The sequence below is a fragment of the Raphanus sativus genome, chromosome 8 (assembly GCF_000801105.2).
Source record: "Raphanus sativus cultivar WK10039 chromosome 8, ASM80110v3, whole genome shotgun sequence".
In the NCBI taxonomy this organism is placed as follows: Eukaryota; Viridiplantae; Streptophyta; class Magnoliopsida; order Brassicales; family Brassicaceae; genus Raphanus; species Raphanus sativus.
The window spans coordinates 13,089,818-13,102,456 of NC_079518.1; the positions used below are offsets into that span (position 1 = coordinate 13,089,818).

A 12,639-nucleotide genomic window follows, 5' to 3' on the forward strand; every position below is an offset into this window, starting at 1 on the left:
ATCTCATAGGCTGCCACGCGTCCAGTTACTTAGAACGCAACGTTTCATTTAAACATTTCGTCTGTGGGCTTCTCTGTGTGTTGTGTGATGGGCCCGGTCACAAAGTCAGTTCATGATATCTCGCCACGTGTCCCATGATGATGAAACTCATCGTTTCATCCCTTTTGCTCATCTCCAGATCGAAAAAATTGAAACGTCGTGAAGATAGACTGAAACGTATCGTCGTCTTCAACGCCTTCATTAACCATTGATTTACACTTCTCACACGATCTATTATTGATTGCATACTTCCATCATCAGAATCTTCGACTATAAAAAGGTAAGTCTTATTCTGTGAATTTCATCAGATCTATCCTCTCCATCATAAACTTTCTAAAAATCCCAGGAATTAAAACTCATAATTATTAAACTTTGTTCAAAAGCTTTTGTTTGTCCGAGAAGATTTCGATTTTGATTTTGTTTACATTTGTTTAGGTATTGATCATCACACTTTTTCAATATATTTCGTTTACGGGAGATGATTTGATTTCTAATTTTATTGTTGATTTTGTTTTAATCTGTTCATCTATTGATTATCAAGATTATTATTCAGAGCTTTTGTTTGTGAGAGATGATAGTGGGAGACTGAGAATGGATTTTTTTTTTTTTAGATTCAGGTAAGGTAAACCTTTGTTATAAATTATTTGTCATGTTTTCATATCTAGAGCACTAAAAGACATTAGAATAATTGTGTTAGGTACTTCACCCTCCTATAATCCTCGATGGCAGACTCAGAATAATCTTGAGAGCAAGTATTCATGGTTCGGTGATAACTACCGCTCCGTCGATGAGGTTTGAATCACAAAACTTATTTCGTCTTGGTTTGTGTGAGTTTATGGCTATTGGTGTTTTGTTTGATTTTCTTCCTCTTGACAGGTTGCTTCTGCTCTTTCACATGCTGGTTTGGAGTTCATCGAGTGGGCTGAAAGTAACAGTGTTCGTTTTCTGGGGATTTTCTACGGGTTGCAGCTGGTTGTGCAGAAGCTCGGGGGTGTTGTGGTGGAAGGGGAGCGTAAGGAGTATGGGAAGATGTAGATTGAGGTGAAGGGTGATGAGAGTGAGATTTTTAGGGAGGGGAGGGTTGGTGAGAAGCAGGTTGTTTGGATGAGTCATGGGGATGAGGCTGTTGAGCTTCCTGATGGGTTTGAGGTTGTGGCGAGGAGTTCTCAGGGAGATGTTTCTGCTTTGGAGAACAGGGAGAGGAGGATTTATGGTTTGCAGTATCATCCTGAGGTATAAGATTCTTTGTTCATGATGAAAGTTTGAATCTTTAGATGCTCTATGTTAAATGAACCTCATGAGACTTGGGAAGTAATTGAAAAAGTCTTACATTGGTTAGAGTCTGGATGATGAAATGGCTCTTATTTTATTTTTTAGCGGATGTTAAAAGTTTGTATCTTTCACGTTTTAGTTGTTATTCATATCTTAAGCATCTCAAGAGACTCGGGAGCATTTATTCTTTCATGTAAGTAAAAAAAAAGTAAGACTTTTGTTGATGATTTGGTACTTCTTTTGATTGACAGGTTGCTTCTGCTCTTTCAATTTCAGTGATACACTCTGTAATAGGTTTGAAGAAGTTCTCATGTGTTAAAAGAGATATTGCAGGTTGACTGAGAATAAGATATTGTTTTCTGTTGTCTGTGTTCTTTCCCTTTCTCTACTTTACATGATTTTTGGCTGGTTTTGTAACAGATCCGACAAAAAGGGCATGACGTTTGTGGAAGAAAAGTTGAGGCCAGTACCATGTTCTTCTCAGTTCTTCATTGAACTTTCATGTCTCTTTTTATTTAGTGTTAGATGTATTTCTAAGTAATCAGTAGTGCGTGTCTTATTACAATCTAAATTTGATGTGCTGTGTCAAATGTCTAGCTTACAATGTTTATTTTATAATATTGGCAGGTTTGACGATCAAATCGGACTGAACGGAAATACTTTAGCCGACGGAGAAACAAAGATTAGTTTACAATTGTAATAGCTCCCACATGCATCACATGGTCTGTAAAAATTAAAATTTCTGGCTTAGGATATTAAACAGGATTTTATCCCTGGACGAAATTCGTGTAGGGTGTCATCGCAAAATGGTTACGAAACTGCACGAATATTAACGGATATCCATTCAGTAATATTACACACAACAACAAACTGAAACTGTAATCAACTGTCAACAAATAAAAAGACTTCATCTAAACCATGTGTTCACCAAGGTTGAGACCTCATAAGAAAAGTATTGAAAGTTTATATGCTTTATAACTTAATCTTTGACTTTTTATTAATTAATAGTTTTTGAAGTTTAACGACAAAAAAATAAAAAGGAAAATAAAAATCAAGGATGCTATATCGAATTAGAAATTATTTAAATTTTTAATTTGTGATATTAACACAAGATTTTGAAATGTTTTTATTGGAAACTAAAAATATGTAAATAATGTTTCTGAAACATAATGTTGGACTGAAAATATATATTCAAAATTCACTTAAACCATTAAACATATGCATTAGCACTTAATATTGTAAATGAAATATGAAAAGTCAAATATTAGGTAAGAAAATATACAAATTTTATTTTTAATACAATGTAATAACCCGACTGGTCTTTTAAAAAGATAGTTATTGTAAAACAAAATAATGTTTAATAATAATAATTAGATAAATTGTGCATATCTATATATTGACAACATTTTGATTATCTTTTTACATTGATGTTTAGTCCATAATTATATTTAACTATTTTTAGGTTGTAATATAATGTTTTCTGTTTATAGTTAAACAAATAATATAGTAAATGATAATATTTTCTAAAGAAGTTTTATTTTATTTAATTCTTACAACATTTTTAAAAGTTGCTTTATTTATTTTCTTGTGATTTTTTTGAATAAGAAATCATTTAGTTTTACTTAAAACAATGAATAATTATATTATCTTAACGTATTATAATTGTAATAAAAATAAAATAGTAGAAAGAAAAAATATTATAAACATTACCGAACATTTAGACAAAGTAATAAACAACAACGTGTACTCCTAAGTTTCAAAACTCATCAATAATGAAAGTACCAATATGCATATCATTCTTTATAATAATTTATCGTTATGATAAAAAAATTTAGTAATCTATATTATTTATCAGTAAAAAAACAAATACCAAATGCAAATACAACCATATATTAAAAAACCAAAACCAGTAAAACAATAACAATGAACTTACTCGGATAATTATTTTTCAATAATCTAACATAAACACTAACGCCAAACAGTTTAGCAATTACTCCCAGCATATACCGGTGGAATATGGAGCACTTATGGATTATCAAAACTAAATAAACTGATCAGTAGGTGCCTCAGAAGAATTAAACAAACACTTGAAGATATGAACAGTATATATAACTTGTGGCGCAACTAGGAAAATGTAACAATCAGTATGATATATTACGATTGTCTGCACCATAAATTGTCAAACACCAAAAAAAAAAATCTAAATCCCCCCGTATCCATGATGCTCAAATTATGATAACACAATATACATCAGAAAATTGGGCTGATGTAGCATTCATCGAAACCAAATCTACAAAAAACGTCAAACCAACTCAATTCCAAACTGCTTCAAATTCGTAATGAGTTGTGTCAACACACAACATGAAAATCTATTTAAAAGAACAGATAAACCAATCATTCAGAACCCAAAACAGAATAAACAACAAGTTATTCCCCAATTATGATTTAATTTTCTTTTTAAGAAAAATAATTAACCGAACACTCAAATAGAACCACCATGACTCCATGAGTAAACTAAATAATTCAACCAGCATATAATCCCTTTCCAATCAAAACATTGCCCTCAACCATACATAAAAACATAATATCATTTTCATACATACCATTTTGACTTACCATCTTAAAACACAAACAACAAGATCAAATAACAATTATACAAACTAAAATAACAAAAAAAAAAATCAAATCCCGTCCGTAGGGCGGGCCGATCCTAGTATATATGTGTATAAGAGTTTCTCTTTTTACGGGCTTAGTCCCTTTTAATAAAAATATATAGATGGTAAAAAAAAAGGTTGTGGTGTGAGGGAATCGATGAGTAGTTTCTATAACTAACTTGTAAGAAAATCGTAACTAATTATGTTCAGTTATATGTTCAAAAAAAGAAAATTGTGTTCAGTTATATATGTAACATTGGAAGAATAAATGCAACCTTATCGCTCAATATATGAGGTTCTCCAGATTAAAATATCATTGTATTGTAATTAAATGATTAAATTTTATTTTTAATTAGATGACATGGGATCTAAATTAATTATTTGGTCACTAAATTTTTGCTTTTACAGCTTTCTCGCTAGTTAAAAGGTAAAAGTCTCTTCCTCTCCACTCGGCCATCATCTAATTTTTTTTTGTCATCTGTCATCATCTAATTAAATGGAACAAAGAGGTTAAACTTTTTAATACTTTGCTGCTAAATGATTGTAGTTAAACTTGAAAGGTAGAGAGAGGGAGAGGGAGAGGGAGAGAGAGAGAGAGAGGGGGGAGGGGGGGGGGGGGGGGGGGGGGGGGGGGGGGGTGTTATTCCTTCTCGGCTTTGGTTCATAATATTTACAGGGAAAGAAAATGACTACATGCCGTTTTTTAGGGATGGACAAAATATCTGTGAGATTTGATTCGATCTATTATTCGTTCTGATTTGATCCGAAAAATTTGAATACGTAACTTTATGAATCGAAGCAAATACTAAAACTCGATATCCGTCAAATAAGGAGCAAATCACAAATACTCATTTAATATATCTGATCCGATCCGTAACGTACATATATATACATGTATATATAAAATTATGTATAATTTTTTTTCTCTATATAGATTTTTAGTTTTTTTATCCAATAAATTAATTATTTGGTCATTAAATTTGGAAAAGAATGTAGTTTTTAAATAATTTGTAAAGAATTATTATTATTTTATATTAAAATTTTCCTTTTCTTTTAATATTTTTCAAAAAAAAATTAATTATTTTTTACCGGATCGACGAATCGAATCGGATATACGATAAAATATACTGATTTTTCCAGATATCCATAATACCGGATATCCGGAAGATTACTGATCGAATCGGATCGAAAAATCGATTATTTGTACGGAACGGTATCAGATCATATATATCCTTAACTTCAGATATCCTCTCCGCGCTCATCTCTGTTTTTTATATTAGTTGGACTTGCTAGTTCAGTCAAGTAATAGCGATTTCTTTCTGTTTATCAGAAACAAAAGTTACACGACCGAAGATATGCATCTTCAATTATATAATTAATAGGAAGAGATCACATTGTTTTGGTTTCTCTTTGTATATGTAGCAACACAAGAACAATTGATCAATGAAACAAAGCTTAAAGTAAATTTTAAAAGAATGTGAGGTTGAACTTTTCTACTCTTTCTGACACCATATGCCTCAAATTCAATGGTCTTCTTCGACAATAGTTGGAACTAAGAACTGGATGACTTATCATTCTTAAACGTGATGCATGTGATCGTGAATAAAATATTATTTTAAAAGACAAAATATCTATAGTAAATAGATATATGATCAATTAAAAAAATTATTAGAATAAATTATTTTAAATAAATATATTATCAATTCAAAAATTATCAGAATAATTATTTTCACAATTTTGAATATTTAATATTTAATTAAATATTTAAAATTTTATATACTATAAAAATTATTTTAATAAATAAAATAAAGTTGAAACATTCATATATTCATAAAACTATATACATGGATTTATATTTATTTTTAAAATATTATGATGTGAAATATTTTTGGATAGCATAATATAGAATCTTTTTAGATAATGATCTGTTAATCAAATTAATGAAATTTGTTTGTTGTAGGTAACTAAAAATCCAATTTTATTATTTATTACAGGTAATAAGATTTTAACGCCCTAATTTTAATTTGAGTCCGGAAAGTCACTTCGCAAATAATATTATAAATATTTTTGAATTATTTTCCAATTTTTCAGAATTTAACATTATGAGTGACTTTGATTGTCCTAAGGAATTTATCTTAAAAAATAGTTTCATTCTATCATATATGCTATATATTAAAATAGATTCAGTTTAATATTATTAAACGAAATATAATATAAATGGATTTCATTCAAGGCAAATGTATTTTTTTTTATGGAACTGATGAGAATAAAACATTCCACATCAACATATTCCATATTTAAAGTTTAATTTTTTGGGGATAAAGATTTAAATTGTTCAGTTGCAACCTAAAATGGTCAAAATATAATTGCTCTAGTGCTCATAAACTAATGGGCGGTTAGAGGGGGAGGGGACAGAAGTTGAGCCTCAAAGAAGAATAGGCTAGCCATGCTACAAAAAAAAAAGCAACCTAGTGAACGAAAGAAAGTACCAAATTTGGGTTGAGTGTGTTCGAATCTAACGACCAATCACAGCTTCAGTAAACTATTATGGTCGGACTCGGCTGCTTCCGTATCTAGGGGAGACATTTGCGTCAGAAAGTGTGTCCCAAACTTTTAGTTCCCCCCTTGTGCCACCGATAGCGAGTAAGAAAGGATTATCCGGAGAGAAATCAATGGAAAATAAGCTTCCCTGCGTGACATCAAAAGTTTCGAGTCATAAGAACAAGTTATGAATCAGGTTAATTTAAGATAAATGAAATAAATTATTTTTATTTGTTGATTGGTTCTTACAGCGTTTGGTATGTGAGAAGCAATGCATGAAGGCTTGTTGTCTGAGAGATCCCAAAGCTTGACCGTTTTATCCATAGATCCGGTTGCCAAAAGCTGATAATCAAAACAGTGTGAGAAGTAAGAACCACAAAACCACGCACAACAAAGACCAAGGACCAAGGAACGAGAGAGTAGGCGTCAGTGTTCAGTTAAAAAAAACCTTGATAAACATATTATATGTTTTGAAATTTAGTATCTGTGATTTTTCCTCTATTAAATTGTGGTTACCCAAATTTTTCGGATCATATTGGCTGTCTAAACATGAAAAAAACTTGTCAATAAACCACTACTTCAGTATGAGATTTTGATACCATTAAATTAAATTCTTATAAATCTTGGTTTCCATCTGATAAATAAGGGATATTACTAATAGTTTACTTACATTAGGCGCTGAAGTGTTGTACGAGACGCAGGTGGCTGGTTTGTGATGTGCTTGGAGAGTGAAACTTGGTTTTAAATCAGAGGCTGAATTTGAGGCTTGACGTATATCGAAACCCTTTACAGTTCCGTTTTCAAGACTTACCTATAAAGAAGGGAAACATATGAAAACAAATAAGTCTTTAAAACCGCTAAGAAAATCATATAGATGATTGACCAAAAAAAAACATATAGATGATTATTAAAATATAACGCACCACAAAGAAGTGTTCACTATGTGGATCCCAGGCCAAGTTTTCTACTTTGGACATGACTGACCATTTGAAACCCGAGTGTGAAGGATTTCTTCCGTCTTTCTGAAAGATTTATTCATAAATATACACAAAAGTATAACAAACCAATATATATATATATATATATATATTAATTATTGATCACTTAATGTTATATTAGCTAATGACTTAAAAGTTAAAACACTTACCAATACAACAGTTTGATCAAACGACCCACTAAGAAGCACTTCTGGAGCGTAATGATTCCATGCAACCGCTTGAACCTGTGAACCACACAAGACAATAAACCATGAGAATATATGCAACTGAACTAAGAAGTTTATCATTCCACAAGTCATGTTCTTACCTCCTTTGTGTGATGCTCCATAGTAATCTTACATGTTTCAGTAGCCATATCCCAAACTTTAACCTTTTTGTCAGCACTAGAACTAGCAAGAGTGTTTCTTTTTTCCCAAGAAAATAAACATGAAAAATCAGTTAACTCTATCAAGAAGCATATCTGAAGATGTATAATCATGGGACATACCGAAACTCCTTATTCCAAGCAAGACCAAGAACCGATCTAGTGTGGCTACCTTCTTTGTAGTTCTAAAACAAAATACCGTAAATTAAATTAACGGAAACATTTATTTTCTTGCTACAATCAAGCCAAATTAAATCTTTACTCACCCCTTTCTCTTTTCCTCCTAGTTGTACACAAGGTAACACCTCGTCTTTCTGAGGCATTAAAAACAACATAAGTTACAATTAAGCCTCACGATTGGTCAGAGAAACAAATATATATCCAAAAGTACTGTTTAATTTACATACAACGTCAAGATCCCATATCTCTATCATTGGCTTCTTACACAAACCAACAGCTAAGAAATTTCCTGCCAAGACGAATAGCAAAAGGAAACAAATCCAGTTTCAAATGATATAATCATCTTACAGCAACAATGAATAATCCAATACTTTGGATGGCTGATATAATACTTTGACTGATACACCTCACTAACCTTTTTCTCCTCCTTTAAGTGGACAATCAAGCCAAGCAGTACACAATGGAACTGCTGGCAATTCGTATATATCACCACGACTATAAATATTTGGATAACCATTCGATGTTTCCTCACATACACAAACCTGGTCATGCATTCATATTTAAGCTCCATGTTGTACATGTTGACCAAAATAAATAAATAAAATGAAAGAGGAATATGACAAACGTCAAGACAGCTAGCATCTTTGTCGTCAGTCTTAGCGCAGACAATCATTGACTTGGTTGGTAAGATTGTCTGGCCCTCATCTTCATCTGAGTCATCGCTATCCTGAAGAACCCATATATATTATTTGTAAATATGATAAGATTCCATGAAAATAAGAGATAATGATATGAGCTTATACATCGTGATTATGGAGATATGGATCCATCTCATTACTCGCATAATAAAGACCTCCATTCCCGGAGCTAAAAATTTCAATTCCTGAATCGAAACACAACAATGAAGGGAATCATTTCATCTACTTTGAATGGTTCTTAGTTAAAAGTATTATAAGCCAGCTTACCATCATCTTCTTCATCATAATTATCCATGTCGAGTTCTTTCATCAAATCTTCATTCAAGTCATTAACCTCCATTGAAGAAGAAGCATTCTTGCTATTGGAAGTTCTTCCCAAAGCTTCTGCTACTGTTTTCGCGTGAACTACTTCACTATTCTCTTCTTCATCCTCAGTATCATCTTCTTCTTCCTCACTGTAAACTTGTTCACAACTCTCCTTGAGCTTTTCGATTTCCTCCTTCGTAGGAAGTTCAGCATGGTCGGGTATGGCCTTTGCAGCCCCTTTCGGTACCCATGAAAATGCAGTTATCATTCTGAAAATGTAAAAAGTAAAATATTAAAACAACCATAACCGATATATCAAATGTAACAAATTATCAGGTATAATTCCATCCCATATATTTCAGCATAACACGACAAATCTTCCAAAGCGATTCAAAAACATAATTTCCAAACATAGAAAAGAACAAATAATCATTACAAAAAGCGTCGCAAAAGTTAGAACAATCCTCAAAATCCAAGGTGGAATCGAGATGAACAAAAAGATGATATAATAATGATAGAAAAATCGCGTACAGAAATATATCTTTACTTAGAAAAAAACTTAATCTGATGAACAGTTAAGAACATGAAGAACCTGCAGAGGGATATAATTAAGAACTATAGAAAACTGATATATAAGCTACCACGGCGAAAACCCTAAATCGGCTACGAAGAAGGAACCAACAAGAAAACTTACGCTACTTAAGTATGCTCTCAGAGATATCAGTCGATCGAGAGGGTGGCGAACTCCAGAGAAAAGAGCGGGGGAGGACTTATAAAGGGTTTAGTTTTTGGTCGGAAGGTCGGATGAATATAATTGCATCTAGATATGGGCCTAAATATTTACCCCATTAAGAACAATTGTACGTCAAAATGGATCCGGCATGTGCAATTCAATGATATTTTGTAATTCACATAAATCCAATGTATGCATAAATATATCACCAAAATTTAAAGACTGTCAGTTATAGTAAATGCACAATTTATCTAAATTGTTTTTGGTGTTTTCTTACACTTCTTGCTATAATTTTGTTTTAAAATATATACATATTTATTATTTTGAAAATAATTTGTTACTCAAGAGGTTTTGAATAATTTAATCTTATCTAAAATCGAATTTGCATTTAATATTAAAACATAAAACTGTTATACTATCTACCAATAACTATAATTATTTTAAAATTCATCTAAACTAGATCTATACATATATATTATATATTTATATTTTATTTAAAACTCAAAATAGCTACAGTATATTTTCAAATTAATCTTTTTTTTCTGACAAACTTTTTACTATTTAAATTGCAAGGGAAAGAAAATGTTTACAGGGTCTAGCCCAATTGCCAAGTAGCAAATGCAAAAAACACATATTTTAGAAACACAATATTTAAAACCCAATGATGCAATAACCAGGCCCAAATGGGAGTTAGGGAGGTGGAGTCTAGGAATTATCGAACCGTTTCATGCGTAATCGAGGCTAGGAGGAGAAATAGAGCTGCATAAGGTTTGAAACAAATACAGGGCGATCTTGCCTGAGGCTAGAGATTCTGTCCTTCACAATCTGTTTTATCTTCTTTAGTGTTTGGGGGACTGAGGAGAAGCGCTGGTGATGGAGCCTATTATTTCTCTCCTGCCACAAGAAGTAGATCGTAGCCTGCCATTTAAGGAGGATCAGAGTTCTCTGAGTCCTTGAACCCGTGAAAGAGGCTAGCTGCTGTTGTACATCAATCCATTTGCGAGAGGGAGTGTAGAAGGTTGAAGTAGCGACTGCTTCCCATACCCTCCAAGAGAAGGAGCAATCGAATAGGATATGTGTTATTGATTCAGGGACAGTGTTACACAAAAGACATAATAGATCGGTCTGGAGGCCCCATTGTAGTATCCGATCTCTGGTAGGGCATCTGTTTAAACAAACTAGCCAGGCGAGGAACATATGACGCGGAATACCTCCTGAGAACCACACTTGTTTGTGTCAATCAACCTCCAGTCCATGTTCGCAGAGGAGACGATAGATTTCCCCGGTTGAGAATCGAGACGCTTTAACTCCCCCTGGAGCCCATTCATAGGAGTCTGCAGAGTCTGTAATTGTGATAGTTGAAAGGTATGAGATTACTTGTACTTGCTGCTCCGAACGCGCTGGTGGTAATCTCCAACCATCTACAACCCATAGCTCTGCTAATGTGGCTCCTGTTGGAACCGGGAAGCGGAGCGTAGCAGTACGGCCCAAGAAAGTAGTCAGATTTCCCCATGGAGACCAATTCCCAGACCAGAAGTAACAAATTTCGCCATTCTCAATCTGTTGAATGATCCATGGGTAAGCTGTTTCCCTCATGCTCATCAGTTTCTTAGCTAGCCAAGAATGCTTCTGTTTTGTGTTGATCACCCAAAAGTTATTTATATTGCCCTCCAGGACCTCTGCTACGAACCAAGCTGACCAGATCGATGAAGGACAGAAGAACAGCAGGTAGATTAGTTTTATTGCGCAGGCCTTGTTCCAGTTTGCTAAATGTCGCATCCTTAATCCTCCTTCTTTCTTTGTCTTGCAAATGGATGACCACGATACTTTAGCAGAGGCTTGGGCTTCACAGTTCCCTTTCCAAAGAAATTTTCCACAGAGTGAATCAATCTCGTCAGTACACGCTTTAGGCAGGATGAAAGCATTCATCCAGAAATTCGTGATTCCATTGATGACAATGTTTATGAGTACAAGCCTGCCTGCATATGAGACTTACTTGTCCAAGAGTTGAGCTTGTTTTTGACAGATTGTAGAAGAGGGGCACACTGTTGGATGGAGATCTTCTTTGAGCATAGAGGGACACCTAGATACCGGATTGGGAGCACGCCATAAGCCAGTCCAGTAGTCGCTTGTATTGTATTGATCTCATCCTGCCTTAGTCCTGCAGCAAAGAAGCAAGATTTTTCCACACTTATTCCCAGCCCAGTTTTTTCCTTGAAGTCCTTAAGTACCTGCAGCACACTTTGCACTGATGCCAGCGACCCATCTGTGAATATAAGCAAGTCGTCTGAAAAGCACAGGTGGGTTAGTTTGGTGGACGCACATTTATGGTGATAATTGAACCTTCCTTCCTCAGCGGCTCTGTTCAAAGCAAGAGAGAGACAGTTCATAGTGATTACGAACAGGTATGGCGATAAGGGCTCACCTTGTCTCAAACCCCTCCTTCCTTTGAAATAACCGTATGTGCTACCATTGAATCCTACTGAGAACGAGGGAGTCGTAACACAAGCTTCCAACCATCTTATGCAGATCTCCGGGATGCCTATGGATCTTAAGCACTTGAAAATGAATTCCCATCGGACAGTGTCGAAGGCCTTAGCTATATCCAGTTTGAGTGTAATTCTCTTCACCCCCCCCCCTTTTCTATGATAACCTTGCACAATCTCCGAGGCTAAAATAGTGTTCTCCAGTAATAGCCGTCCCTTTATAAATGTTGTTTGGTTTGGCAGGATCAACAGAGTGAGGATTGGTTTGATTCTTCTCACAAGCAAGCGGGAGATAACCTTATAGGAAGTGTTGCAGCAGGATATAGGACGAAAGTCCGTTATCTGAGAGGCTCCCGGCTTCTTAGGGA

At 34.0% G+C, this 12,639-nt stretch overlaps 2 protein-coding genes across 4 annotated transcripts; one reads left to right on the forward strand and one right to left on the reverse strand.

The window, feature by feature from the left end:
- Positions 1–167: 167 nt before the first annotated feature.
- LOC108821563 (uncharacterized) lies at positions 168–1,927 on the forward strand. Of its 3 annotated transcripts, none has more exons than XR_008937541.1 (6): positions 168–319; positions 581–656; positions 737–831; positions 916–1,272; positions 1,563–1,644; positions 1,732–1,925. XR_008937541.1 is itself a non-coding variant. In XM_056992162.1 (5 exons), the coding sequence occupies exons 3-5, from the start codon at positions 1,144–1,146 to the stop codon at positions 1,749–1,751; spliced, it is 231 nt and encodes a 76-aa protein (XP_056848142.1). In that variant the 5' UTR covers positions 168–319; positions 737–831; positions 916–1,143; the 3' UTR covers positions 1,752–1,927. The 3 variants fall into 3 exon arrangements, 1 of the variants encoding a protein (XP_056848142.1); XR_008937540.1 differs by having other exon boundaries at positions 593–656; XM_056992162.1 differs by lacking the exon at positions 581–656 and having other exon boundaries at positions 1,732–1,927.
- Positions 1,928–6,258: 4,331 nt separating this feature from the next.
- LOC108821339 (uncharacterized WD repeat-containing protein C17D11.16) lies at positions 6,259–9,883 on the reverse strand. The gene is made up of 14 exons (XM_018594382.2): positions 9,747–9,883; positions 9,014–9,321; positions 8,852–8,931; positions 8,674–8,775; positions 8,464–8,590; positions 8,276–8,337; positions 8,135–8,182; positions 7,992–8,053; positions 7,812–7,908; positions 7,654–7,728; positions 7,430–7,528; positions 7,177–7,317; positions 6,756–6,848; positions 6,259–6,654 (listed from the first exon to the last, which is right to left on the reverse strand). Exons 2-14 carry the CDS (start codon positions 9,318–9,320, stop codon positions 6,511–6,513), a joined length of 1,437 nt encoding a protein of 478 aa, XP_018449884.1. The 5' UTR covers position 9,321; positions 9,747–9,883; the 3' UTR covers positions 6,259–6,510.
- Positions 9,884–12,639: the final 2,756 nt, after the last annotated feature.

Bases quoted from the DNA above. Each gene is read 5' to 3' on its own strand.
- LOC108821563 (XM_056992162.1), top strand. From the start codon at position 1,144: ATGAGTCATGGGGATGAGGCTGTTGAGCTTCCTGATGGGTTTGAGGTT. The intron at 1,273-1,562 runs GTATAAGATTCT...TTTGATTGACAG, and splicing joins GTTTGCAGTATCATCCTGAG to GTTGCTTCTGCTCTTTCAAT. The intron at 1,645-1,731 runs GTTGACTGAGAA...GTTTTGTAACAG, and splicing joins TGTTAAAAGAGATATTGCAG to ATCCGACAAAAAGGGCATGA.
- LOC108821339 (XM_018594382.2), bottom strand. From the start codon at position 9,320: ATGATAACTGCATTTTCATGGGTACCGAAAGGGGCTGCAAAGGCCATA. The intron at 8,338-8,463 runs GTTAGTGAGGTG...TCGTCTTGGCAG, and splicing joins ACTTAAAGGAGGAGAAAAAG to GAAATTTCTTAGCTGTTGGT. The intron at 6,849-7,176 runs GTAAGTAAACTA...TTTGATTATCAG, and splicing joins ACAACACTTCAGCGCCTAAT to CTTTTGGCAACCGGATCTAT.